Here is a 24,146-nt window from a genome sequence, read left to right on the forward strand (position 1 = left end):
TTCCCTTCCCTTTTTCCCACCCTTTCGCCCTCCGGAAAGGGCCGAACGCTCCCATAGCTTCCCAGTCTCACTCCGCCCCCCGCGGAAGGAGCCGAAGGCAGCGCCGGACGCCGAAACGCGGCCGCCTAGAGCTCGGGCCCTTCCGGAAAGAGCCGAGCTGCGCTCGGAGGAGGAGGGCGCCTCCGGCTTCCGCGCTGCGCCCCCGCGCTGTGCCCTCTGTCGGTGGCGTGGGGCAGCTGTAGCAGCGGTGGCGGCAGCCGCGTCGACGTCGACCAAGACTGGAGCGACGTTTAAAGAAGGAGCCGAATCGCCGCGGAGTCCGGCTTCTGGTCGTTGGAGGGCTCCCACCCGTCCGCGCGGCCCGACGAGGAGAAGCGGCGGCGCCGGGAAGCAGGTGAGGACCCGGCCCAGGGCCGGGAGCGGCGAGGGAGCGCGCCCGCTGCCTCCGTCGCTGGGCCGCGCCTGCGTTTGCATTCTCCTCACTTGAACCAGGAAGCCGCGGAGTCGGAGGCTCCGCTCCTCCGGCCCTTTCTTTGTGTGGGCCCGGGAGCGAAGGAGGGGACGAGCCCGAGGGCCGCGGCGCGGTCCCCTCCGCCGTCAGGGGCCGAGGGGCTGCCGGTGCCCTGGGTAGGCCCGGCGCATGGGGAGCCCACCGCGGGGACCCACTTGGCTTTTTCCTCACCTTCCGCCTGCCTTTTTGTGCCTCCTTTTCTCCTCCTAGCCCCTACTTTGATTTAGAGCTTTTCTGCCCGGCCCATCCTCCCCTTCCGTCCCCTTCTCAGGGCACAACAATGCCGCCTGCTTGGCCTCATCCCCTCCCAACACCCCACCCTCCCGTTCGCCACCTTCTACTTTCCCCGGCTCGCCGGCGGACCCCCGCCCTGGCGGTGCGTTCCTACCTCCATCTGGATTTGCAGGAAGCTGCCTTTTCGCGTGAATTGGGGTGAAAAAAGAAAAAAAAACCCACCTCGGTTGCAGCCGGCTGGGTGCAAATGGGGAAGAGGGGGTGGAGTAAGGAAGATGGGGTTCAGCTGCCGCAGGGAGCCGCGTGTCGGTTGGCTTTACTCGCTCGCGGATGGCGTTTCTCTCTTTTCCACCTTCACCTGTCTTCCGTCAGGGATTTTTCTCCCAGCGATGCGGAATGGCTTTTCCGGAGGCAGGTCGCAGATCTCGGGGTGGGTTCAGAGCGATCTGTGCGGTTCCTGGGCCCACCCTGACGGGGAAAAGCGGGAGGAAATCTAAACAAAATGAAACCAATTCCCAGTGTCACCTGGACACGTATGTTTGATGCATTGCCTCCTTCCAAGAGCGCATTTGCAAACGACAAAAATTGTATTCGGAAAACCTATCTACCTACTTAAAAGCGACTTCTGTCGAAATCCCCGTCTTTTGGAAGCCCTGGTGGCTAGCTCGCTGTCCAAAGGTCACCCTTTCCGATGAGTGCCTTTAGGGTAACCTGGAATTCCTTGGTACTGTTAAACGAGCAATGCCTTATAACAAATGATCTTTCAAATCCTCATTTCTAGACTTTTTGCCTACTTTTTGTTTTTAAGCTGCAGTTTTGAAAATTTCGAAGATGCTTGAGACGCCCCGCCTTCCACGTGTATATAACTTAAGCACTGTGACAACAGTGCTACTATTTTGGTAACATTGAAGGGAGAGAATATTAGCAATAAAAGTGTTTCTCTACTTAAAGTACTTATCAGCCAATTGTGTGTGTGTGTGTGTGTGTGTGTGTGTATATATTCTATAGAAGTTAAATACATAAAAATTAAATATATAATGTATGTATATATTTTAAGCTACTAGGCACCCTTGTTACTGCAAATGTATTCTGTGACATGCAAAAAAAGAATGTTTTGGAGTGGTACACAGCATTGCTCTTTACTGACCTCCCCCCTTTTTCTAGAGTAACTGCCTGCTCTGCTCCATTAAGTTTATGTTTTCGTTTTCACTAACACATCTGGTATAGAAAAATTTTTCATACCAGTGTGCGTAATTCTTTACATAATTCTTTATGAACAAATTGAAATATTTCGTGTTTTCATGCAAATAAGCATTAAGAAATGGTGACCTTTCCTTTGTCTTATTTTTTTCACAGTACCATCTGTTGACTTCGCTTGGCACTCTAACATTTCACCTCTGGAGATTGTAAGAGTAGAGAGGTGAGGGGAAGGGACAAGGAGATGATGAAAGGGGAAAGGGCAAAAAAGGTGTTTCATAGTTTATCTAGGTGAGGCACCCCAATTTAAATAAGAACAGAAAACTGACCGGCAGTCTGGAGGTAGTAATTGTCAGTGTTTATAAACAGTTTGGTCATTGGCTGTAGGGAGTAACTTTTGAAGGTGTTCTTAGGATCAGTTAAAATTTAGGAAGAGTATAGGATGGATATTGCACACAGTAAGCTTTTCTGACACTTAAATCATTCATTTACAGGTGAAATAACTTGTGTGTGTTCACGATGAAGACTTTTTTCCTAAAGTTTTAAGATTGTTAAAAATGAACTCTTGAGTCTTCTTGGGGACAGAACCCAAAAGTGGAACTAAGAAAATTAATTCTAATCTTAAAAAATTGCTTAGTGGTGACACATGTATCTGAGATTCAGAGGAAGAGATTACCGTTCAGATCTGTAGATCAATGAAAAACTCACTTGTCTCTTCTCAGGGGGAAGTCATGAGATATGACGCATGGTCCAAAAGCCAGCCTGTATGAACAGTTTATATACGAGCCAATAATTTATGCCGAACTTCAGTTAAAATTTGAATACACCTTTGAATGGCGCTGCAGCTTACATTCTGAAATGATAAAGTACTTCTTGTTTTTCTTTTCTAATCTTCTCCCACCCCTTTCTCCTCCCTTTCTCTCAGGCATGGAGAGTAGAAAACTGATTTCTGCTACAGACATTCAATATTCTGGCAGTCTGCTGAACTCCCTGAATGAGCAACGTGGCCATGGACTCTTCTGTGACGTTACCGTTATCGTGGAAGACCGAAAATTCCGGGCCCACAGGAATATTCTTTCAGCTTCTAGTACTTACTTCCATCAGCTCTTCTCAGTTGCCGGGCAAGTTGTTGAACTGAGCTTTATAAGAGCAGAAATCTTTGCCGAAATTCTCAATTATATCTATAGTTCTAAAATTGTTCGTGTTAGATCGGATTTACTTGATGAGTTGATTAAATCAGGGCAGCTGTTAGGGGTTAAGTTTATAGCAGAGCTTGGTGTCCCATTGTCACAGGTTAAAAGCATCTCAGGTACATCTCAGGACGGTAATGCAGAAACCGTACCTCCTGGTTCTGGTGACAAGAACCTTGAAATACAAAAGTCAAAAGATGAAGCCCAAGATAACGGGGCCACTATAATGCCTATTATAACCGAGTCTTTTTCCTTATCTGCTGAAGATTACGAGACAAAAAAGATCATTGTTACCGATTCAGATGATGATGACGATGACGTCATTTTCTGCTCTGAGATTCTGCCTGCAAAGGAGACTTTGCCGAGTACCAATGCAGTGGCTCAGGTCCAGCCTAACCCAGGTTCCGTTGCCATTTCAGATGTTGCACCTGGTGCTAGTAATAACTCTCCCCCTTTACCAAATCTCACACCTACTCAGAAACTTCCTACTTCTGTGAATCAGGCAACTCTGAGCCAGACGCAAGGAAGTGAAAAATTGCTGGTATCTTCAGCCCCGACACATCTGACTCCCAACATTATTTTGCTAAATCAGACACCACTTACTACACCACCAAATGTCACTTCTTCACTTCCAAATCATATGTCTCCTTCAATCAATTTGCTTGTGCAGAATCAGCAGACACCAAACAGTGCTGTTATAACAGGAAACAAGGCCAATGAAGAGGAGGAGGAGGAAATTATAGATGATGATGATGACACTATTAGCTCCAGTCCAGATTCGGCGGTCAGTAATACATCTTTGGTCCCCCAGGCTGAGATCCCCCAGAATGCCACTTTTGATGGATCGTTGGTACAGAAGATGCAGATTCCTACACTTCTGCAAGAGCCACTTTCCACTTCCTTAAAAATTTCAGATATAATTACTAGAAACACTAATGATGCAGGTTTAGGATCAAAACATCTAATGGAGGGTCAGAAGATCATTACCTTAGATACAGCTACTGAGATTGAAGGCTTGTCGACGGGTTGCAAGGTTTATGCAAATATCGGAGAAGATACTTATGACATAGTGATCCCCGTCAAAGATGACCCTGACGAAGGGGAGGCCAGACTTGAGAATGAGATACCAAAAACATCTAGCGGTGAGACGCCCAACAAACGTATGAAAGTAAAACATGATGATCACTATGAGTTAATAGTAGATGGGAGGGTCTATTATATCTGTATTGTGTGCAAAAGGTCATATGTCTGTCTGACAAGCTTGCGGAGACATTTTAACATTCATTCCTGGGAGAAGAAGTACCCTTGCCGTTACTGTGAGAAGGTATTTCCTCTTGCAGAATATCGCACAAAACACGAAATTCATCACACAGGGGAGCGAAGGTACCAGTGTTTGGCCTGTGGCAAATCTTTCATCAACTATCAGTTTATGTCTTCGCACATAAAGTCAGTTCATAGTCAAGATCCTTCTGGAGACTCAAAGCTTTATCGTTTACATCCATGCAGGTCCCTGCAGATCAGACAATATGCGTATCTTTCTGATAGGTCAGGCACTATGCCTGTAATGAAGGATGATGCTGTTGGCTATAAGGTCGATGCTGGGAAAGACCCTGCAGTAGGGACCGCATCTACTCCTCAGAACAAGCCAATGACCTGGGAAGATATTTTTATTCAGCAGGAAAATGATTCAATTTTTAAACAGAATGTAACAGATGGCAGTACCGAGTTTGAATTTATAATACCAGAATCTTATTGAACTTTGAAATCTCCAAAAGTTTGGTTTGCATTCAGGCGCAGGGGTTTCAAAAGACCTGTAAAACAAATTAAGGTGAAAACGAGTTCATTTGATCTGCCACATCATCTGAAGGCAGTCTAGTTGGATTATTTGTTGATAAGTTTTAGAAGCAAATTATTCTGAAAGTTTGAGTAGAGATTGAGATACCCCCGCCCGAGTATCTGTTTGTATAGTTAGCTTTCAGCTCGTTTTAAAGAGGCAAGAAGAAAAAAAAGCTTGGAGAGATAGTTTCCTGAATAGAATTTGAAGCAGTCTGAATGTTTTTTGAAAATAACTGGAGTTATTAGCATACCCTAGTTTATCTTACAACTTTCCCCTTCCATGTTAGCACTTTACTGCTGAATTCTCAATTATCTTAATATTGAGACTATAAATGTGTGTTGTGTTTTGGATGTGGCATAAAAAGTAAACAAGAACTTTTAAAGTTGTTCTGGAAAATTGCAGAATAAGTCTCTGCTTGGTTGTGTGTTCTGCTAGTCCAAATGGATAGCAACCTCCTGCCTCCCTCCCGCCATGAAAATGGCCGCACAGACAAGTGTCTCATCTGAAGAAAGAGTTTTAGCTAATTAGAATTGAATTTTGCTTTTATTGCCATTGTCTGGAAAAGACTTTGGTGGCTGGACTACTGTATATATACCTTCGCAGTTGTGGCCTCTGTGGGCAAAGATGTTAATGGAAAACACATCTCTGTATTGCAGAGAGGAGGAGAGGAAAAATTCTGTTGCGTTTGTTTTGAGTTCTGTGTTCTTACATGATAGAGAGTGGAAGTGAATGGAGAGTTCCCTTTTTGTTCATCTGGTTAAAAATGTTCCCCTTCTGAAATTTCAAAGTTCGAATCCGAAAGCCACCAAATAAATATTTCATTATGTATAAATCTTTATAAATGATAGATTCCATAAATGAGACTCCTACATATTTTAGGCAGGAGGCTACCGGTATATATTTTTAAATGTTCATATTACTTAGAATTTCTAATAGAAAGTTTTCATTCGAAATAGTTGAATTCATGATCTAGTATTTTCCCTTCACAAGACCTTTTAGGTTTTTACCCCTTCTAAAGTAAGTTCCATTCCATCTGCAAAGTGCTGCAATATTATAGCAATCAGAAACTATATATGGAATGTTATATAGGCTTGTTGATTCCCGTTTATCTTGCGAACAATACGTGTACCTTTCTTCCTTTTCAGGTGACACATATTTAAAACACTTAGAGAATAAAGTCAAAACTCATTGAAATGCTAGTACTAAAAGGAAGCAGGTTGGAACAAATATATAGCCTAGCCTTTATAACAGGATTAATGTGTTGAACTTCTGTAAATTACTTTTTGCAAAGGAAAAAAATTAATAGATACTGAAAAAGATTGTTGTGAATAGTCGTTAGTCCTTTGTAACCTTGCTTAAATATTTCTTAATTCAACATAGATATTTTCTTTCTCTTTAACTATGTATTTTTAAAAATAGTCTATTTCTTGACTTTGAACTTAAAGCTTTAATCATAACTTTTCACGTATACATCATTCTTCTGACGGTAAGCTAGATTCAAAGATAATGGTTTCAGTGTTTCAGTTGGTAGCAGAGGGTATCAGGCCTCAGTATTTGCAATAACACGAGAAAGAAAAATGCTATAATCTTCTGCTTACCGAGGGCTAGAATGATGTGCATCTGTCTGCTTTCTGTTCTGAGTCTTGACGTTCAAACCATTTTGCGAACTAATCCTTGGAAAAGTTTAAGTTACCTTAGAACTTAAGACTCAGATCTCTGGAATCACAGTATCTGTTTCCATTCTGTGCAGATACTGACAACGTTGCTCTGACTATAAGGTGCACTCAGAAATATTTCCGGTGGAAATCTGTGTGAGTTTCATTAATGCTCTTTCACCAGTTAGACATAATTACTTCTGTAAGTGTGAATGATACTGACAGCCAGCAGAGCTTCCAGACCTTTCAAATTTACCTGCTAGGAAAATTAGTTGATCATAATAAAACTTAAGAGTTTCTAACAAGGCTATTACGACAAACCAGGTATCGAGTCTGTAAGGGAAAACTGTCCATTCTGAAGAATACGAACAGAATTATTATGCCCTGCCGCTGTGCTCTGTGTCAGTTTTGAGTATAAAATTTAAACTCTGTGCCTAATGAAGGTGTCTTCTAGAGTTTTCTGGGGAGAAGGAAAACTGGAAAGTTAACTTGTATTTTTGCCAGAAGACTCTTCCTTGCATGTATGTCAAAGTCTTCAGTTTTTTCAGAAGTTGCTATATCCAAAGTTCAGAATTTGTGTGAACTACTCCTTTGGGGCTGAAACCATTCACTCCTGGTGTTTATTGGGTTGGAAATCTGTAGCAAGATTCTGTTTAAAACTTACCATGGTGTTTTCCTATTTCGTACTTCGCTTTCTGGCTACTAAATTCCTTCTTTTTTCTTTCAAGTTGGCTGCAAATTTGCTCCTACACTAAATTACCTGTAAACCTTCTGGATAGGAACTGTTTGAAAATACCAGTGTGCTGAAAGAGATGACAGAAAATGAAAATGCCCAAACTAAGCAAAGATTTTAAAATGCCATAGCAATCCTGCAAGATTTACTTTAAAATCGATTTTAAATGATCATTATCATCTCGGTACTGATCCCCCACATGTAACTACTATGAGGAATTGATGTTGTCTTTTTTCCATTGTACCAAAAAGATAAATGGTTAAAAATGGTCAAGGTATTTCGTATTGTCAAGGCATGCCTAACCTAAAGGATTAAATGTTAATTCAACAGCACTGGCTTCCTCACCTCTGTCAATCATACGAAACTGTGTTCATTTCCACCCAGTACTGTAATGTTCATACTTGTACAATCTTTCCTATCATATGACTTTAAGTTCTACTTTTCATTAACCATTTCCTGGTATTAGTTCGTAGAGCTTCTTATGGCAAAAATAAAATGTTATAATTCTGATTTTCGAGCGTATTTTTTACAAGGTTATCTTTCAGAAATGATACAGGCTTGGAGGACTTGGCTGGCTCAGTTGGTGGAGCATACGGGGGGTGGGGGTCATGAGCTCAGGCCCCACATTGGCCATAGAGCTCACTTAAAAAAAGAAAAGAAATTACATAGACTCTACTCTTTTGTTTTTCAGTTTAGAGGATATTTCTGATGACAGCACAGTGGAGTTCCCCACTAGGTTTGTTGAGGTGCTGACAGTACTGACTCCATCTTGGGCTCTCCGTCTTCTTCATGTCTGCGCAGTGACCTCGCTCAGGGCTACACGTTCCAGGGCCCTTGGAGGTTAACGTATGCCCTGACCAGAACATAGGAAGGCTTGTTTTGATCTTTCCTAAAGTTGTCGAAACAGCTAGGAGAGCTAACAATTTCTTCCCCTCCCCTCTGGCACACAGATGGCACCACTTTATTTTTTTATTTTTATTTTAAAAGATTTTATTTATTTGAGAGAGAGAGAGAGACAGTGAGAGAAGGAACACAAGCAGGGGGAGAGGGAGAGGGAGAAACAGGCTTCCCACTGAGCAGGGAGCCCAATGCAGGGCTCGATCCCAGGACCCTGGGATCATGACCTGAATCGAAGGCAGACGCTTAACCAACTCAGACGCCCCAGATGGCACCACTTTCGATAACTATACTTTGGCCTCACCACAGTGCTCTGTAAGATCTGTGGGTTGAGGTCCGGACTTTGGAGAACAGCTGTGTAGTGCCTGGATTGTGGCCCGCTCCACAGAGGACCCCCCACCGCCCCCGCTGCCCGCCTCAGTGAGTTACCCTGAGTCAGACTGTTCGCGGTATGGAGTGGCTTGCTTCGCTCGCTTGCTGCTTTGTTTGGTCTCAAAATGCCTACTCAATCTGGAGGATACTTCACTGTCCCTCTTCTACCTTCTAAAAGGTTTTACATGTTGGTTCATCACATCCCCATTGTACCTTGAACCATAATAGTCAAAAGTGAATGGGCTGTTGTTAGTTGCTTTGGAGTGTTTGTGATACTTTTGTGGGTTCCATGAAGACAACGTGTAAGTGGATACGGAGGAGGATAGTTTTATTAATTTGAAACATCACAAAAGCAGTCTGGGTTTCCAACATGGCAGTGATACAGATTTTAAGCAACATCCAGTTTGTAGAGGTTCTGGATTAATATTTTAATGTTTCATGCCCAGTTCCAATACTTTAAAGCAGAATTAGGAATAAAGCAGTAAATATTACAAAATGCAGTCAAGGTACATATTGGAAATACAAATTCCTTCATTACAGCAAATGTTCTGCAAAAGAGTAAAGCAGTGAATATTAATTTTTCTAAGGTAACATGCACTTTATATAATTCAATGTAATAAAAAAAGAAGCTCAAATTAAGTGTTACAAAATCTATTCTGTTTCAAGTTATTTTGTAAAGTAAGAAAAATACATAGAAATGAGTCAGAGTCTCAACACTTTAAGAAATGTGATAAATGTAGGATATACTGTGTAATGGTGCCTTTTAAAAAATTAAATACTCATACACGTTCACTAAAGCAAAAGGTAGTGTAAATGGCAAGAAATTTCATTGAGTATTACAAGTTGGTATTGGTATAGTAAGTCAATTGGTCATTAGTCCCTTTTTGAAATCCAATAGAATTTAATATGCTCAGAACTGTAGAAAATAATAGTAATTTTATATAACGCAAAAGGATTCTAGTTTTCCTGATTTGAACTCTGGATGAGACATCATTCATAATGCCGGAAGTTAAACCGAATGCTTTGCAAACATTTACTGTGAACAATGAGGGCACTTGTGCCTTGATAATTCTTGATGGCTGGGTGTCTACAAGGTAGATGGGAGCACCAGCATTTGCCTGCTACCTCTAATCCATCAAGTCGGGAGGTAGCAAAATCGGCCGGAAAATTTTCCAGTATGCGTTCTGTGTTTGCAGAACTAATTAGGTACCCTCCTGTAGCCCCTGTATTTTTACATTATACAAGTGTAGGATTATCCATCTTCCTTCAAATCACTCGAGTCTCAGGTTAACATAAGACCGCAGTGAAAGTGTTCCTTCTGAAGTGAAGGCATGGGTGCCAAAGTGTTAAGTTCGTCAGGTGGATGGTTTAAAGCTATGCATAATTAAAAGAACCATACAAATGCCTACCACAATGTGCCAGATGGATGTGAAATCTACGGTAACACCTAAGAATTTGTCAAGTTGGCTACTTTTGAGGTTTTGCAGACTTAAAGCGGCATTGTAACACTTTCATAGTCTTGAACACTGTCGTGATTGGTCTCAACAGAAAAAAGGGCCAGTAAGAGCAGTGGCATTAAAATACAGATGATTCTCTCGGGGTGGGGTGCGGGATACGTGCGGTTTGCTGGGATTGAAGCACAATATTTGAAGATTAAATAGTCACAAAGATTAGTAACAATTCATCATCACCACCCAAGAACCTAGCCTAGCGTTTTAAACTCTGAATTTTAACCGTAAGATCTCCCATAGCCAATGTCTTCTGTAACACTGCACCATGCAGCAGAACCTCTGTCTCTTAAGTTACCGAATGTGTCACTGAGATCGACTCAAAACACCTCACACATTGGTCTTTGTATTTCAGCGCATCCTAAACAATCAGTCCTGTTCCCACTACTCGAGGGAATATTGCACTTTTCCCTTTGGGAGGTACTGATAACGAAAGCTGAGCTGAACGATCACAACAGCCATTTTTACAATACTCACAGAGAAGAAAGGAGTACAAGATACAGGCAGCGTTTTTTGACATCCAGACACAAGCAAACAAAATCTTAGCCAAAACTCTCTGCATTGGAACCACTGGGTAGCTCCAGCTGGGAAATTTTCCTTAGGGACTGACTTCAGTGGTAGGGAAAGATAGGGCCTATAGATAAGCCAGGTGCTCAACCCAAGGCGCTAGGGTGGCGGTCTGTCAAGGGTTTGAGGACGACACTGCATTTACACAAAGTGGAACAGGTGGCAAGCCCCGCTGCCGCTGCCGCAGAGGACCGAGGCGGAGCCATAGGGAAACGCAGGTCCAGGTCCCAACGGGACAAGCTTCTTGCTGGGATGGCTCCCCAGCCTTGCTTAGAGTGCGCGCTGCCCTTTTTGGAAGCGCTGGGTTCAGCCTAGCCACCCCTGCTCTGCACTGATAAATGAATAAGCTTCATCCCTATCTTTCCCTAGCTTGGCAGGCCTTCATAAAACTTTATGCATAAGAATCACACTTTAAATTTTGTACCCTACACACTTCCACTAAAGCAGAAATACAAAAGCCACGATAATCTCAATAGCCAGCAGGCATTCCTCTTTAGGGGCTGTAAGGTGGTGGTTTTTCAAAAGGAGGGTAGTAGGGGGGAGAGTAGCGGGGCGGTGCGCTCGAGGACCACATGTAGCTGGGCGAAGGCGAGGCGGACTGGGGCTCATCAGAAAGTCCAGAGGGCGGGGAGGATGGGAAGACACTGGAATGCTGTGTAATAAAAACGAAACACCAGTTAAAGCAGCTGGGTCGCAATCCACCCCCCAGCCCATCGTTACTTAAAAAACGAGTATGGACCAGGTGTGCTTCTGTTTGGAACAACAGAGCGCTCCGAAGCCTCACAGAGTTCATGCGGGGCATCAGCCGGGGGTCCCGCTGCTGCAGTCACTTCAGGCCGCACAGCGCCTGCGCGGAGAGCATGGGGTCCTCCTCCCCAGCCCCTTGAGCCCTGCCTCCAGCTGCCTGGTCACTCCTACTTCCGTGTTGTCTCTTCAGTCCACCACTTCCCTGTCCATGTTTACAGCCCAAGCCTTCAGTGCCTCTCCCTCGAGCTATGGCAACAGCATCCCCGCTAGTCTTCGGAAAGCTACTTCGGGCCTTAAGAACTTCAGAGGTTAAGCCAGTAATGCCTGGGAAAGTCTTGGCCGCCAGAATACGTCCCAGAGCCCATCTCACAGACCAAAACACCAAACAGAAACTAAGGTCAGAGAGGTTAATTGGGCTTTCTTGGATCTGGGCTTTTCCAAGTCTGACAATTTCTGTTTCATCTTAACTGCAGCCCGCCCGCCCGAGCATGGGGTAGGTCGGAGAGCAGAGAGGAGCACCGGTGCGGAGACGAGAACACCAATGGTAAGAACAAGGAACAACGTGCCAGGTTTCAGTGACGTAGGATTCAGTATTACTTCGTGTTGTCTGATTTTGGTAGTCTTTGGGAAGGGAGAGCATAGAGATTTTTTTTTTCTTTTTTAAAAAAACAGTGAATTGACACATCAGGAGTCATTGCTACTTCTCTTTCCCTGGCTCATGTGTACCCTTGACCCTGATAACTTTCCTGCTCAAGGAGAGTTGGCCTGTTTTCATTTTGTTCACTGATATATCCCCCAGAGCTCAGAACAGTGCTTGGCAAGTAGTAGGTACTCAATAAATGTTGGATGAGTGACCCTAACCTCAGGAGTATATCAGATGAACTTGGTATGTTTTTTTTTTAAAAAAAAGGTTTTATTTGCTTATTTGAGAGAGAGAGAGAGAGAGAGAGAGAGAGAGAAGCAGACTCCCCGCTGAGCAGAGAGCCTGACGTGGGACTCGATCCCAGGACCCCAGGATCATGACCAGGGCTGAGGGCAGACAGTTAACCAACTGATCCACCCATGTGCCCCAACTTCGCATGTTTTTTAAAAGTAAAACACATTTTCAAAGAATACAGTCACATCTTGTGGGTACCTCTCCTTGCTCTGGCGGTGGAGCACGGCTGAGGCCTGGAGACTGGAGGGGACTACCTGGACGGCAGGGGGCCAGAGGCTGGTTTTAGGCTCTCAGGAAGGGTGAACATAATAAGCCAATGAACAGGGCTGGAGAACTGCAATTTTCTGGTGTGTCTTAGTTCTAGGAGGAACTGGTACATGAAAAGAAAAACAAAAAGGAGCACCTGGGTGGCTCAGTCGCTTAAGCACTGACTCTTGGTTTCAGCTCAGGTTCTGATCTCGGGGAGCCCAGGGTTGGATTCCAGGTCCAGCAGGAAGTCTGCTTGATCTGTTCCCTCTGCTCCCCTCCCCCACTCCCTCTCTCTCTCAATCTCTTGTAAATAAATAAATAACTTTTAAGGTATGGCTTTTAAAAGAAAAACAAAAAGACCCACTTACACCACAATTTCTCAACAGTTGAGTGCTGTTTGCAGGAGGTTATGCCTTTACTTTGGCTGACCAGTCTGAGTCAATCATGTTACTTTTAAAGGTCTGGGGCTACCAAGAGTTGGCCTTGACATGAGATTTCTGGAGCCTGAGACCACCTGGCTGAGTCTCCTAATCCCCAGTCCTCACCCCTGCACTCCTTAGAAAGGGCTGTCCAGGGGCACCCGGGTGGCTCAGTGGGTTACAGCCTCTGCCTTCGGCTCAGGTCATGATCCCAGGGTCCTGGGATCGAACCCCGCATCGGGCTCTCTGCTCGGCAGGGAGTCTGCTTCCTCCTCTCTCTCTGCCTGCCTCTCTGCCTACTTGTGATCTCTGTCAAATAAATAAATAAATCTTTAAAAAAAAAAAAAAAGAAAGGGCTGACCGGGTATCTAGGTCTTGCCCATGGCACTGAAATATCCATCCACATTGTGCTGGGATGACAAGGGATGTGGCTCCCATCACTCCCTCTTCCTCCCCCGCCCCATTCATTTTTTCAGCCCTGAGTGAAGGAATGGACAGGGTCAAAGGACCTGCAGAACCTTTAAAGACAAAACAACTTGAGTCGGTGGACTTAAGACAAGCCCGATTCCTTGCTAAAATCCCAATTCCTCTCTCCACTCTGGGAGGACTTCCTAGTTTTCCATTCTGCACTACAGGACTCCCTTCTTCCCTCCTTCCCTCCCTCCCTCCTCCCCTGTTGCTTTCAAGGGAGAGCACTGTCCTCTCAGCCCAGTGGGGACAAGAGTCTCCACGCCAGGGACTGGAGACATGGCACTTGGCCCTTCTAAAGGCGCCACGGGAGGGTGAGAACCAGGCGGCCAGGTTTAGGTGCTCCCAGACAGGAGGCACAAGCTTCCAACAGCGCAGCAAGAGGCAGTTCTGTCCCGGGAGGTGCTGCGAGAAGCTTCTGTGGGCAGCAGCCGCCGAGGGTGGCAGTTGCACACTTTGATAGTAAAAGGTGGGGGTGTGTGTGTGACACAATGGCCTTTGGTTCTCACTTCTTGCTTTCATGTTTGGGAAGGATTCAAGCGGCCGGGAGTGGTATGATTCTCACTTCCCTTTGAGGACGCTAGGAGTCTTAAGGATAAACTTGAAGGACTCCTGGCAGAGCTAGGGAGCTAACTGGCTGCAGTCCACACACCCTTGGGGCCCGGGGTTGGGGGGGACAAGCAGGGAGGGAGGACAAGGCCCACAGGACCCGCACGTAGTTTCCTAGCAACGAGCAGGCACCTTGGGAAGGATCTGGCTTTGTTACAGCTGGGGAGCTGGCCTGGTGCTTTTTGGTTCCTGCCTGGGAGTGGGAGTCGACTTTACTAATGGGACAGGCAGCTCAGCAGAACAGAGCTTTGAATCCTCGCACACCACAAAGCATGAAAAGCATCTAAATAGCCTACTGCTGGGCCACCGTGGTCAGTTCGAGCCTGCTGCCTGCCCAGTTGCTCCTTGGAGGCAGGGGCGAGAAGGGGGGTGAGCCGCAGGCTGAGGGTGCTACCGGAGGATGACCCCCCAGCCCCCCCCCCCGCCCGGTGGAACACACTTGGTAGGCGAGGGGGAAATACAGAGAAACGGTTGAGCTGGGGCAGCCACAGCCTTCTAAGGCTTTCGGCAGCCTGTGCCATGCACCCCCTCCCCCAGGACTAAAGCGATCCTCCCATTAAACGGGTCCAATCTCTAGTGGGTCATTTTTGGTAGCTACGGTACTTTCACAGGCTTTAATAACGAGCATAAACAGAGGTGTCTGCATTTTGCGTAGGCTGAGACTTTTGTTTACTAGGTGGACAGGAGAGGAGGCAGCTCACTGTTAGTGAAGGAGGGGGACCTGCCCGGTGGGCCAGACTGGGAAGTACAGCTGGATCCCTAGAGGTGTTACATAAAGCTCCCTTGGGTTGAATTTCCCAGTGCAAGTAGAACCCTATGCCTTATACCCCACGGAATTTGGGCTACTTGGCTAAAACCAATGTATAGGTAGGAGGGAAATGAGCGTCGTTGGGGCAACGGAAGTGAGTGGGGAGGTTAGTGAGGAGGCCAAGGTAGCCTCAGTTTCAATCCTTCCTGCCTTGGGGGATGGGGAGCTCATGAAGTGAGGACACCGTGGAGTCCAGTGTTTGCAAGAGTCCCGTTTCTCCCAGCTCAGCACTCACAGCCTCCTCAGGGCCATCTGACCAGAGCAAAGCCCTCGTCGTGTCTGACCACAAGGAGTATTTCCTAAGCTTCCTAACTGGACAGCTACCCAACGAGGGCACAACTTGGAGGGATTAAAATAAAATCCTATCCCTCTTTTTCCTCTCTCTTCTATCAGCCTTGGGGTAAAAAGGAGCAGTAGCTTTCAAGCACAAAGTTACATATATAGTCCTATTTAGAAATGACCCGAATGGGGAAGTCATTTAGAAGAAAGTCTAGAAAAGTCATCTGTGATGTGGGCCCTTTTCCAATCTGAGAAGATCATAAGGAAGCTCTGGCTTTTTTTGGTGGTGGGGGAGGGAGGGGTAGGTCTGTCCTTCTGAAAGTTTCATCGTCAGAGCTGGTGTGCGGTTTTGCTGATTGCTTTCTATTTATCTGGGAATGTAAGCAAGGTGTTCCCTCATTCTCTTGGCTTTCCTGGGTAAAGACTGGTATTTCCTCCTATGAAACTAGAAGGGAGGGGCGCCTGGGTGGCTCAGTGGGTTAAAGCCTCTGTCTTCAGCTCAGGTCATGATCCCAGTATTCTGGGATTGAGCCCAGGGTCCTGGGACTGAGCACCACATCGGGCTCTCTGCTCAGCAAGGAACCTGATCCCCTCCCCCACCTCCCCCGCCCCACCTGCCTCTCTGCCTACTTGTGATCTCTGTCTGTCAAATAAATAAATAAAATCTTTAAAAAAAAGAAACTAGAAGGGAATGAAAGTTGGTGAACAAAAGAAAGCTCAATTCAAGCACACCACTGAAGTTCCAGAAGGAAACAGTTTACCTAAGAACACATCACTTGGGGTGCCTGGGTGGCTCAGTCGGTTGAGTGTCTGACTCTTGGTCATGATCTTGGGATCCTGGGACTGAGCCCCACGTGGGCTCTGCTCTCAGTGCGGAATCTGCTGGAGATTCTCTCTCTTCCTCTCCCTCCCCTTCTGTTCTTCCCCCTGCCCAGGTGTGCGCGCTCTCTCTCTCTCTCTCTAAAATATATAAAGTCTTTAAAAGAAATGTAAAAACCCACATCACTCAAAACCCACACCACCCAACTCTGAAGTCTCCAATGCAGAGACAGCTCAAATCTAGAAAAAGAACCGGGAGAGGTATGAGAAGTGTCCCAGCAGCTCCTGGAGTGGGGAGCAATTTAATAACTAACCAGAGAGAGTTTACTCTCTAGAGACCCCTTCTGAGTCATGATTAGGAAGCCCGTAATTTAAATCGGTAAAAAATATGTGTCCTAAAATAACTGGGGGAAAAGATCTATGCTGGGGTCAGATTTATAGCTTCCGCAAAGAATTCTTCAAGCCAATCTAGAGTCAGACAGACTCCAATGACAAGAGACGGGCAATGGCAAAACTCTTTCCCCCAAAGGATGATATTTGTATTGGATATATAAATCGGATGACATACGTGAAGACCTCAGCACCACAGTTGGTGCGGAACAAGGGCTCAATGAATGGGAGCTGTTATTAAAAAGAGGAGGCTTCCACAAATCCCTGCTGGTAGTGTAGGTTTGGGTTAGGGACCCTGTTTCTGTAGTGTAGGTTGGGGTTAGGGACCCTGTTTCTGGGTTTCCACGGCACTCTGGGTCTATTTATTTTTTGTCTCCACTGCTGTCCCCTGACCATTCCCCACTCAAGTCCCTGATTTCTTTTTTTTTTTTTTTACGGTTTTATTTATTTATTTTTGTGAGAGAGAAAGAGAGAGCAAGAGTACGAGCAGGGGGAGAGGCAAAGGCAGGGGGTGAGCTGAGCAGGGAGCCCGATGCGGGACTCGATCCCAGGACCCCGGGATCATGACCTGAGCCGAAGGCAGACGCTTAACCAACTGAGCCACCCAGATGCCCCTCAAGTCCCTGATTTCTTTTCTTTTTTTTTTTAATTTATTTTCAGCGTAACAGTATTCATTGTTTTTGCACCACACCCAGTGCTCCATGCAATCCGTGCCCTCCCTAATACCCACCACCTGGTTCCCCCAACCTCCCACCCCCCCGCCCCTTCAAAACCCTCAGGTTGTTTTTCAGAGTCCATAGTCTCTCATGGTTCACCTCCCCTTCCAATTTCCCTCAACTCCCTTCTCCTCTCCATCTACCCTTGTCCTCTATATTATTTGTTATGCTCCACAAATAAGTGAAACCATATGATACTTGACTCTCTCTGCTTGACTTATTTCACTCAGCATAATCTCTTCCAGTCCTGTCCATGTTGATACAAAAGTTGGGTATTCGTCCTTTCTGATGGAGGCATAATACTCCATAGTGTATATGGACCACATCAAGTCCCTGATTTCTTAATGCAATCAATCTTTATATCCACAGCTCTTAGCACAGTGCCTGGCACATGGGAGCAGAGTAAACAGTGACGGGACTGAAGCCAACAGCCCGAGTCACCACTGGCATTGTCAATCTTGTTTTCATCCCTGGGGTAGTGTCTGAATGAGGAAAAATGGACAGAGAAATGTTTCCATACCCTATAGACAGACTTCCTATCTTAGAGTGTACAAGGACCATCACCAGGGGGATGATTGTTCCTACTTTTGGGTTTGTTAGAAAGTGAAAATTCCTAAAATCAATGTAATCAACATAATTTGCTTTGATAAAAAATAAATAGAGGCAGCCTCTGGGGCTGGACCTATGTGTCTATGGCCCCTCCATCCCAGGATGACCTTTTCTTTCCTAAAGTAAGCTCTATGCCCAACATGGAACTTGAACTCAGACCCCGAGATCAAGAGTTGCATGCTCCACCAACTGAGCCAGCCAGGCACCCCCCGGGGATGACTTTTTATTACTTTTTATTCCTGTGTTAACTTCAACATCCCTGTATCCTCTCTCTCTCTTTGAAAGATTTTCTTTATTTGAGAGAGAGAGCACATACAAGAGAGAGCATGAAGGGGTTGCATAGGGAAAAGGAGAAGCAGATCCCCTGCTGAGCTCAGAGCCCGACCCCAGGACCCTGGGATCACGACCTGAGCTGAAGGCAGATGCTTAACTGACTGAGCCACCCAGGGGTCCCATCCCTGCAGCCTCTTAAAGGACTCCTTTTGCCTCTGTCACTGCTGAAATTATCTATGCCTTTTTTGAACAGATCCGTGTTTCCCAGTCTATACTTATTTGGGGAATGAGTTCCCTCTGTTGTCTACCTGTAAATATCGTAGGCTTTAGAACAAGTTCCGGCACTATTTGTTCCCAAGCTTTGATGGACACCTCCTTGTTCTGTTTCTGCATTTTATAAGAGTGAACAAGTCCATGGTCACATGTATTACTGTTGCAATATACCGGCCTAGACCTCCATGCACAGCATCGGAGCTGAACAAAAGGGCACTGTCCTCAACAAAACGGGGCTTTCCAGGTTCAATTATTTTGTGAATCTAAAGCTGAAATTAGGTTGCCCAAGGGCTTTGTGTTTGTAAACTGGCTGGCTAATTGGAAGTATCCCCAAACAGTCGTGCCTTTATGTCCCCTTGGAGCATCCAGGGGCCCTTAGGAGAAGCAAATTCATTATGGGCTCCTCTCCTTTCAAAGGTATTTCTTTTGGTTCTCAAATTTTCAATTAACCAGATTTCCATGTAATCCCGCTCTTCTATGGTCAAGGGTTGACGATCACTGTAAATGCTGAAAAGACCATTTTGCTTATTTCCTTGAAGTGCCTAGCCCAGTGCTCGGCACACAATGAAGGCCTTTTAATTAGGTGTCTTTCTTGGTTCTGTTTTTCTGTGCTTCGTCTCAGCTCAAAAGGAAAAGGGAAAGTGCAAATTTGGTAACTCTATTTTGGGTCTCTGTGATAACAAGGCAAAAAAGGGGAGGGGGGATTGTTATTAAAAAAAAAAAACAAAACAAAAACCCTTTCTCTGTATAGTCCTAGTTAAGGAAGTCTGGAGGAAAACCAGGGAATTGTTCCTTATTACAGATGCTATTCAATCCATTGGCCAGAGTCTGTTGTGTTAAAGAGCAGGGCTAGGCCTCTCTCAGTGGCAGAAGAATGGGAAAAGCCACGGTTGGACGGGGGTCCCTACTGATGTACTAATGAGTAACGTCCTCTCCTGGGTGCCGGTCAAGGCGCTCTGGGACACCTCGATCCTTGCTCCTTCTCTCCCTTTTCTTCCATCTCTCTGTTTCCTGTGTCTTTCCCACCCTCCCCATCTCTCCTATCTTGCCTTGCTATTGTCTGTAAGCTGGTCACTAGTCCCCACAGGCTGCTGATGGCCGTCGGGCTGAGGGCCTGGCTACCTTGTCCATGGTAGGGAGGTTCCGTAGTCAGGGAGAGAACAAGGCAGCATGCACGGCACCAAGAGTCACGGTGAGCTCTTTTTCTCTCCAAACTTACCTGAAAGTCATAAGCAGAATATGGCGGCAGGTGGGGAGGGCTATGGTAGTAGGTATTGTACGACGCCACTTGAGGACGAGCATAGTAAGAAACCGTCGGATGGGCATTTTCAACGGAACAGTTCAGCGCCGGCAGAGTTGGGTTCTGTAGAAGAACACAGATGCGAAACAACATAAACGTTCATCACCGGGAGACAGCGTTAAATAATAATAAGAGTAGAAAGCCACCGGCAAAACTAAGGAGGCAATAAAGAGATCAGTGGTAGCCAGGGGGTGTGTTGGGGGGACGGAGAGTGTGGAGGGCTTTTAGGGCAGTGAAACTACTCTATGATAGTATAATGATGGATATGTGTCATTATACCTTTGTCCAAACCCGCAGAATTACATCAAGAGTGAGCCCTAACGTAAACTATGGCCTTTGGGGGATAATGACTTGTCGATGTAGGTTCGTCCTTGATAATAAATGTACCACTCTGCTGGGGATGTGGTTAATGGGCGAGGCTATGTGTGGGGTGGCAGCACTGAGGACATGGGAAATCTCTATACCTTCCTCTTAATTTTGCTGTGAACCTAAAACGCCTCTAAAAAAAAAAATGAAGTCTTAAAAAAACCGCGATGAGGGCACCTGGGTGGCTCAGTCGGTTAAGCATCTGCCTTCGGGTCGGGTCATAATCCCAGGGTCCTGAAAGCAAGCCCCGTGTAGGGCTCCCTGCTCAGCGGGGAGTCTGCTTCTCTCTCTTCCTTCCCCCCTACTCATGCTCTCTGTCTCTTTCAAATAAATAAATAAAATCTTGGGGAAAAAAATCCCACTATGTTACATAACATGATTCCTGACTTACATAAAAGCAAAGACCCAAATAACTATGTATGTATGTACGTTTGTAAATGAAAAGAAATCAACCTGGGAAGATTCACAACTGTGAACGTCAACTGTGGTTATCTCTGCAGAGGGGAGTAGTATGGGGAGTTAAATGGGGACCACTCACTTTCTTTTTTTTTTTTAAGATTTTATTTATTTATTTGACAGAGAGAGAGAGAAAGCACAAGTAGGCAAAGAGGCAGGCAGAGAGATAGGGGGAAGCAGGCTCCCCACTGAGCAGAGAGCCTGACTCAGGGCTCGATCCCAAGACCCTGAGATCATGATCTGATCTGAAGGCAGAGGCTTAACCCACTGAGCCACCCAGGTGCCCCATTTTTTTTTTAAGTAAGTTCCACAATAGGCGTGGAGCCTCACTTGGGGCTTGAAGTCATGACCCTGAGATCCAGACCTGAGCTGAGATCAAGAGTTCGACCCTTAACTGACTGAGCCATGTAGGTGGTCCTCTTTTTTTTTTAATATGTATTACTGGCATCATTTTCCCCCCAAATTATTATTTTGAAAAATTCAAACATATAGAAAAGTTGAAATCAATTTAAAAAAAAAACAAAAAGACAAAGAAAAGAATAAGACCCAAAATACACTGCTAAAGAAAGTGGCCACTGACCATTAGTTCCCAAACACAGCTGTTCCAAGCAGGCCCTTATGAGTGCCGCATGGGTCAAGGTGTGGGGTCAATGTTTTTCTGATTTTCCGTGTCGTTAATACTGCTGCCATGTGTGTGGATAACCAAGAGCTGTCTGCAAAATCAATGGGTCTTGATTCTTGGTACATATCTACTCCACATTAGCGGAGAGCAGAAGCTTCCTCCGGAGTGATGAAAACGTGTGGGCAGGCTTTGGCAATGGCTACAGGCAGCCACGTTGGGAGTGTTGGCAGAGGAAGCTTCCTTATAGCAAGTTTCAACACAGTTCTGCTGCTCTCTTCCTTGGAGTGGGTTACTGTTTACATCTCCCGGAGGTTTGAAGAGCTACAAACTTCAGGCATTACAATGCAGCTCCCGGACAAGAAGAGAAATGTTTGTCAGCCCCTCCCATATGTGGGAGAGGGCTGAGATTCTTGACCATTCCAAGGGCTGGCTCGCTTTATAGAGAAAGGAGTGCTCAGAAACACCCTTACCTCTCCACCAGAATGCTAAGAAGAAATTTCATCCCCAAAGAAGTCCCAGAAAGCATGTTCCCTTGGCCTTCTGTCAATTAAAAGCACACCCTCCAGCTCTTGCAAAATGAAACCAGTTCTTCTATGCAAATAAACTAAGCCTAGCCAGAGAGAAACAATCATGCAATGTAAACTCTATCTATAAAAATTTCTGTGCGTTCAGCGAGGCCAGGGACGGCTGGGGGGGCGAGGGGGAGGTGGGATCATCTTTGAAAGGAAGATGACTGTTGCAGAGACAGCAGCACAAGAGGAAGACTGAGTGAGCACAGGAAAGGCACAAGAGAGAGGAGAGTCAAGGGTAGAGAGTGTAGACAGAAAGGACAGGGCAAGAGAGGCCCGGGGAGCGAAGAGAGGTACACGGTCGGGTAGGGAAGGAGCCAAAGAGATGGCTCCAAGTAAGTGTCTCGTGAGGCCTTACACTGCCAACTGTGATTTTACGACAGATCCAGTCTCTGTGTCTATCTGTGTGTGCATGCAGCAGTGTGTGTATTTCTGTTAGAACTCGGGGGTTCTGGGGGGGCCTAGGTGGCTCAGTCGGTTAAGCAGCTGCCTTCGGCTCAGGTCATGACCCTGGAGTCCCTGGCTTAAGCCCCACATCAGGCTCTCCACTCACCAGGCAGTCTGCTTCTCCCTCTGACCCTCCCCCGCCTCATGCTCACTCTCTCTCACTTTCTCTCTCTCAAATAAATAAATAAATAAAATCTAAAAAAAAAAATCTCTGGGGCTCCGAGGTTATGAGACTCCCCATTACTGGTCAGTCGCATTCTGAGCTTCAAGGAAACAAAAGGTTACAAGGCGGCCCAGGAAATGGTGAACGTGGTCTTGCCTGGATGAGACATTGCGGACTTTGGAAAGAGTGCCACTTTTATGCCTCCCCACTTTCCTCCAAATCAGAGACACCCATGAGGAGAAAACGGCAAGAGACAGTCACCTTTTAAAGACCCATCTCAACTTCTATCTTGGGTCAAAAGACACTTCATTAAATATTTCTCAAAGATCCTTTTCCCCAAGCCTCCTCTGGTAAAGGAATGAGGACATCCATCTGTGTCCCTCTCAGGAGGGCATATTCTGGAAGCAGCAGCTCCGAGCTGATCCTCCTGACAGCTGCCAGCTCCCAGCCCTTGGCTCCTGTCCTCACTCCCTAGGAATGGCTTTCACCCGCCAGCCCCCAGTGGGCCTCCCTGCAGATCCCTGGGCCTGCTGCTCAGTGGGGAGGCACATCACAAGTCCCCAGCCGTGTTTGGACCCAGGCCAAGGACTGTATTTAGGCTCACCTGGTTGATGTTCCAGGATGGCCTACACCACGTCTCATTTTAGTAAAGCCATCAAACTAAGGGCTCCTTCTTGGCCCCCATCTTTCACTCCCAATCGCTCTCCCATCTCAGGAAATGAATGCTTTGCCCCGATCTTTGCTCTGGTCTTTCGTTTTCCCCACTGGTCCTTGACCGAGTTCCCAGGCCCGGTATTTGTACTTCCCTGGCCCTCCTCCCCCTTCCCCCCTAAGGAAGCTCTGGACAGCTGGAAACAACTCGCTTTCAACTGTTCTAAATTAAAGCAGCTAAACAAAGGAGGTAATGTGTGTTAAAACACTTGTAGAACCGGAAAGGGATGTCCAAACGTTGGTCTGGGCAGCTGGGGTACAGTAGAAAAAGCAAAGGCTCTGGCATCGGACAAAGCTGGACTCCACTCCCAGCTCTGCTGTTTACTTCTGGGTAAGTCACTTGACCTCTGTTGGCCTATTTCCTCATCTGTTAAACGGGGGCAGAAATACTTACCTCATCAGGTAGTAAGAGTGAGGAGGAGTGAAGAAAGTAATCGTGCAAAAATCCTTTGTATAGAGTAAAGGACCATCACTGCTACCTCTCAGGACAGACCCTCAACAAACCCCTTTTCCCCCTAAAGATCAAAAGTCACAGTGAAATGAAGATTCCAGAAATAAACCTATACATCGATGGTCAACCGATTCCTTGCAGGAACCCCATGGAGGCTGCTGAGTAGCCACCACCCACTGCTTTTGAGCCTCAGGGCAGCTCGGCTGCCCAGGTCCGAAAGCACTAGGAACCTTCCAGAGAACCCTTAACACCCATCCCGCTGTCCCATCTCCCCAGCTTGCCAACCCTAGAGCTTCTCCTCCAGCCAAACTGGCTCACATTCTACACAGCGCCTCGACTTTCACCCACCCCCTTGGGGAAAGTCTCCAAGGGGGACTTGGGGGTCCCCCAAGAATACCCTTGGGGGTATTCTTTGTTCAACCCAGAAACAGCTTTTCTGAAGCCCTCTCACCCCAAAGCTCCCTTAGGCCCAGACCTACAAGACCTCCTCCCTCTGAGGGTCCCACCTATGCTGATGTGTCCCCCACCCCTTAATGTTTCGGCTTGCCCTGGCGTGGGAAGGGGCATAGGAATGAGAAATGTGTGTATGAGGGGTGCCTGGGTGGTTCAATCAGTTGAGGGCCCGACTCTGGGTTTCAGCTCAGGTTGTGATAGGGTCATGAGATCGAGCCCTGCATCAGGCTCTGCGCCGGGCATAGAGTCTGCTTGAGATTCTCTGTCTCCCTCTCCCTCCTCCCCACCACAACCCCCACTCTCGCTCTCTC

General features: G+C 46.2%; 2 protein-coding genes across 5 annotated transcripts in view; one reads left to right on the top strand and one right to left on the bottom strand.

Annotated features, from left to right (window-relative positions):
- The first annotated feature begins 266 nt into the window (after positions 1-266).
- On the top strand, positions 267-7,867 carry ZBTB33 (zinc finger and BTB domain containing 33). Its single transcript, XM_080794937.1, has 2 exons — positions 267-394; positions 2,868-7,867. The coding sequence occupies exon 2, from the start codon at positions 2,870-2,872 to the stop codon at positions 4,886-4,888; it is 2,019 nt and encodes a 672-aa protein (XP_080651063.1). The 5' UTR covers positions 267-394; positions 2,868-2,869; the 3' UTR covers positions 4,889-7,867.
- A 3,327-nt stretch (positions 7,868-11,194) lies between these two features.
- The window catches only part of TMEM255A (transmembrane protein 255A), a gene marked incomplete at both ends in the record, with an annotated part of 48,202 nt that continues 35,250 nt past the window's right edge, over positions 11,195-24,146 (bottom strand). For all 4 annotated transcript variants that reach the window (XM_080794939.1, XM_080794941.1, XM_080794940.1 and 1 more), the window contains 2 exons: positions 11,195-11,353; positions 19,517-19,660. In XM_080794939.1, the coding sequence (XP_080651065.1) occupies positions 11,195-11,353; positions 19,517-19,660 (303 nt within the window). The remainder of the gene's footprint in view (positions 11,354-19,516; positions 19,661-24,146) is intronic.

This window comes from Martes martes, assembly GCF_963455335.1.
Source record: "Martes martes genome assembly, chromosome: X".
NCBI lineage: Eukaryota > Metazoa > Chordata > Mammalia > Carnivora > Mustelidae > Martes > Martes martes.

Bases quoted from the DNA above. Each gene is read 5' to 3' on its own strand.
- ZBTB33 (XM_080794937.1), top strand. From the start codon at position 2,870: ATGGAGAGTAGAAAACTGATTTCTGCTACAGACATTCAATATTCTGGC.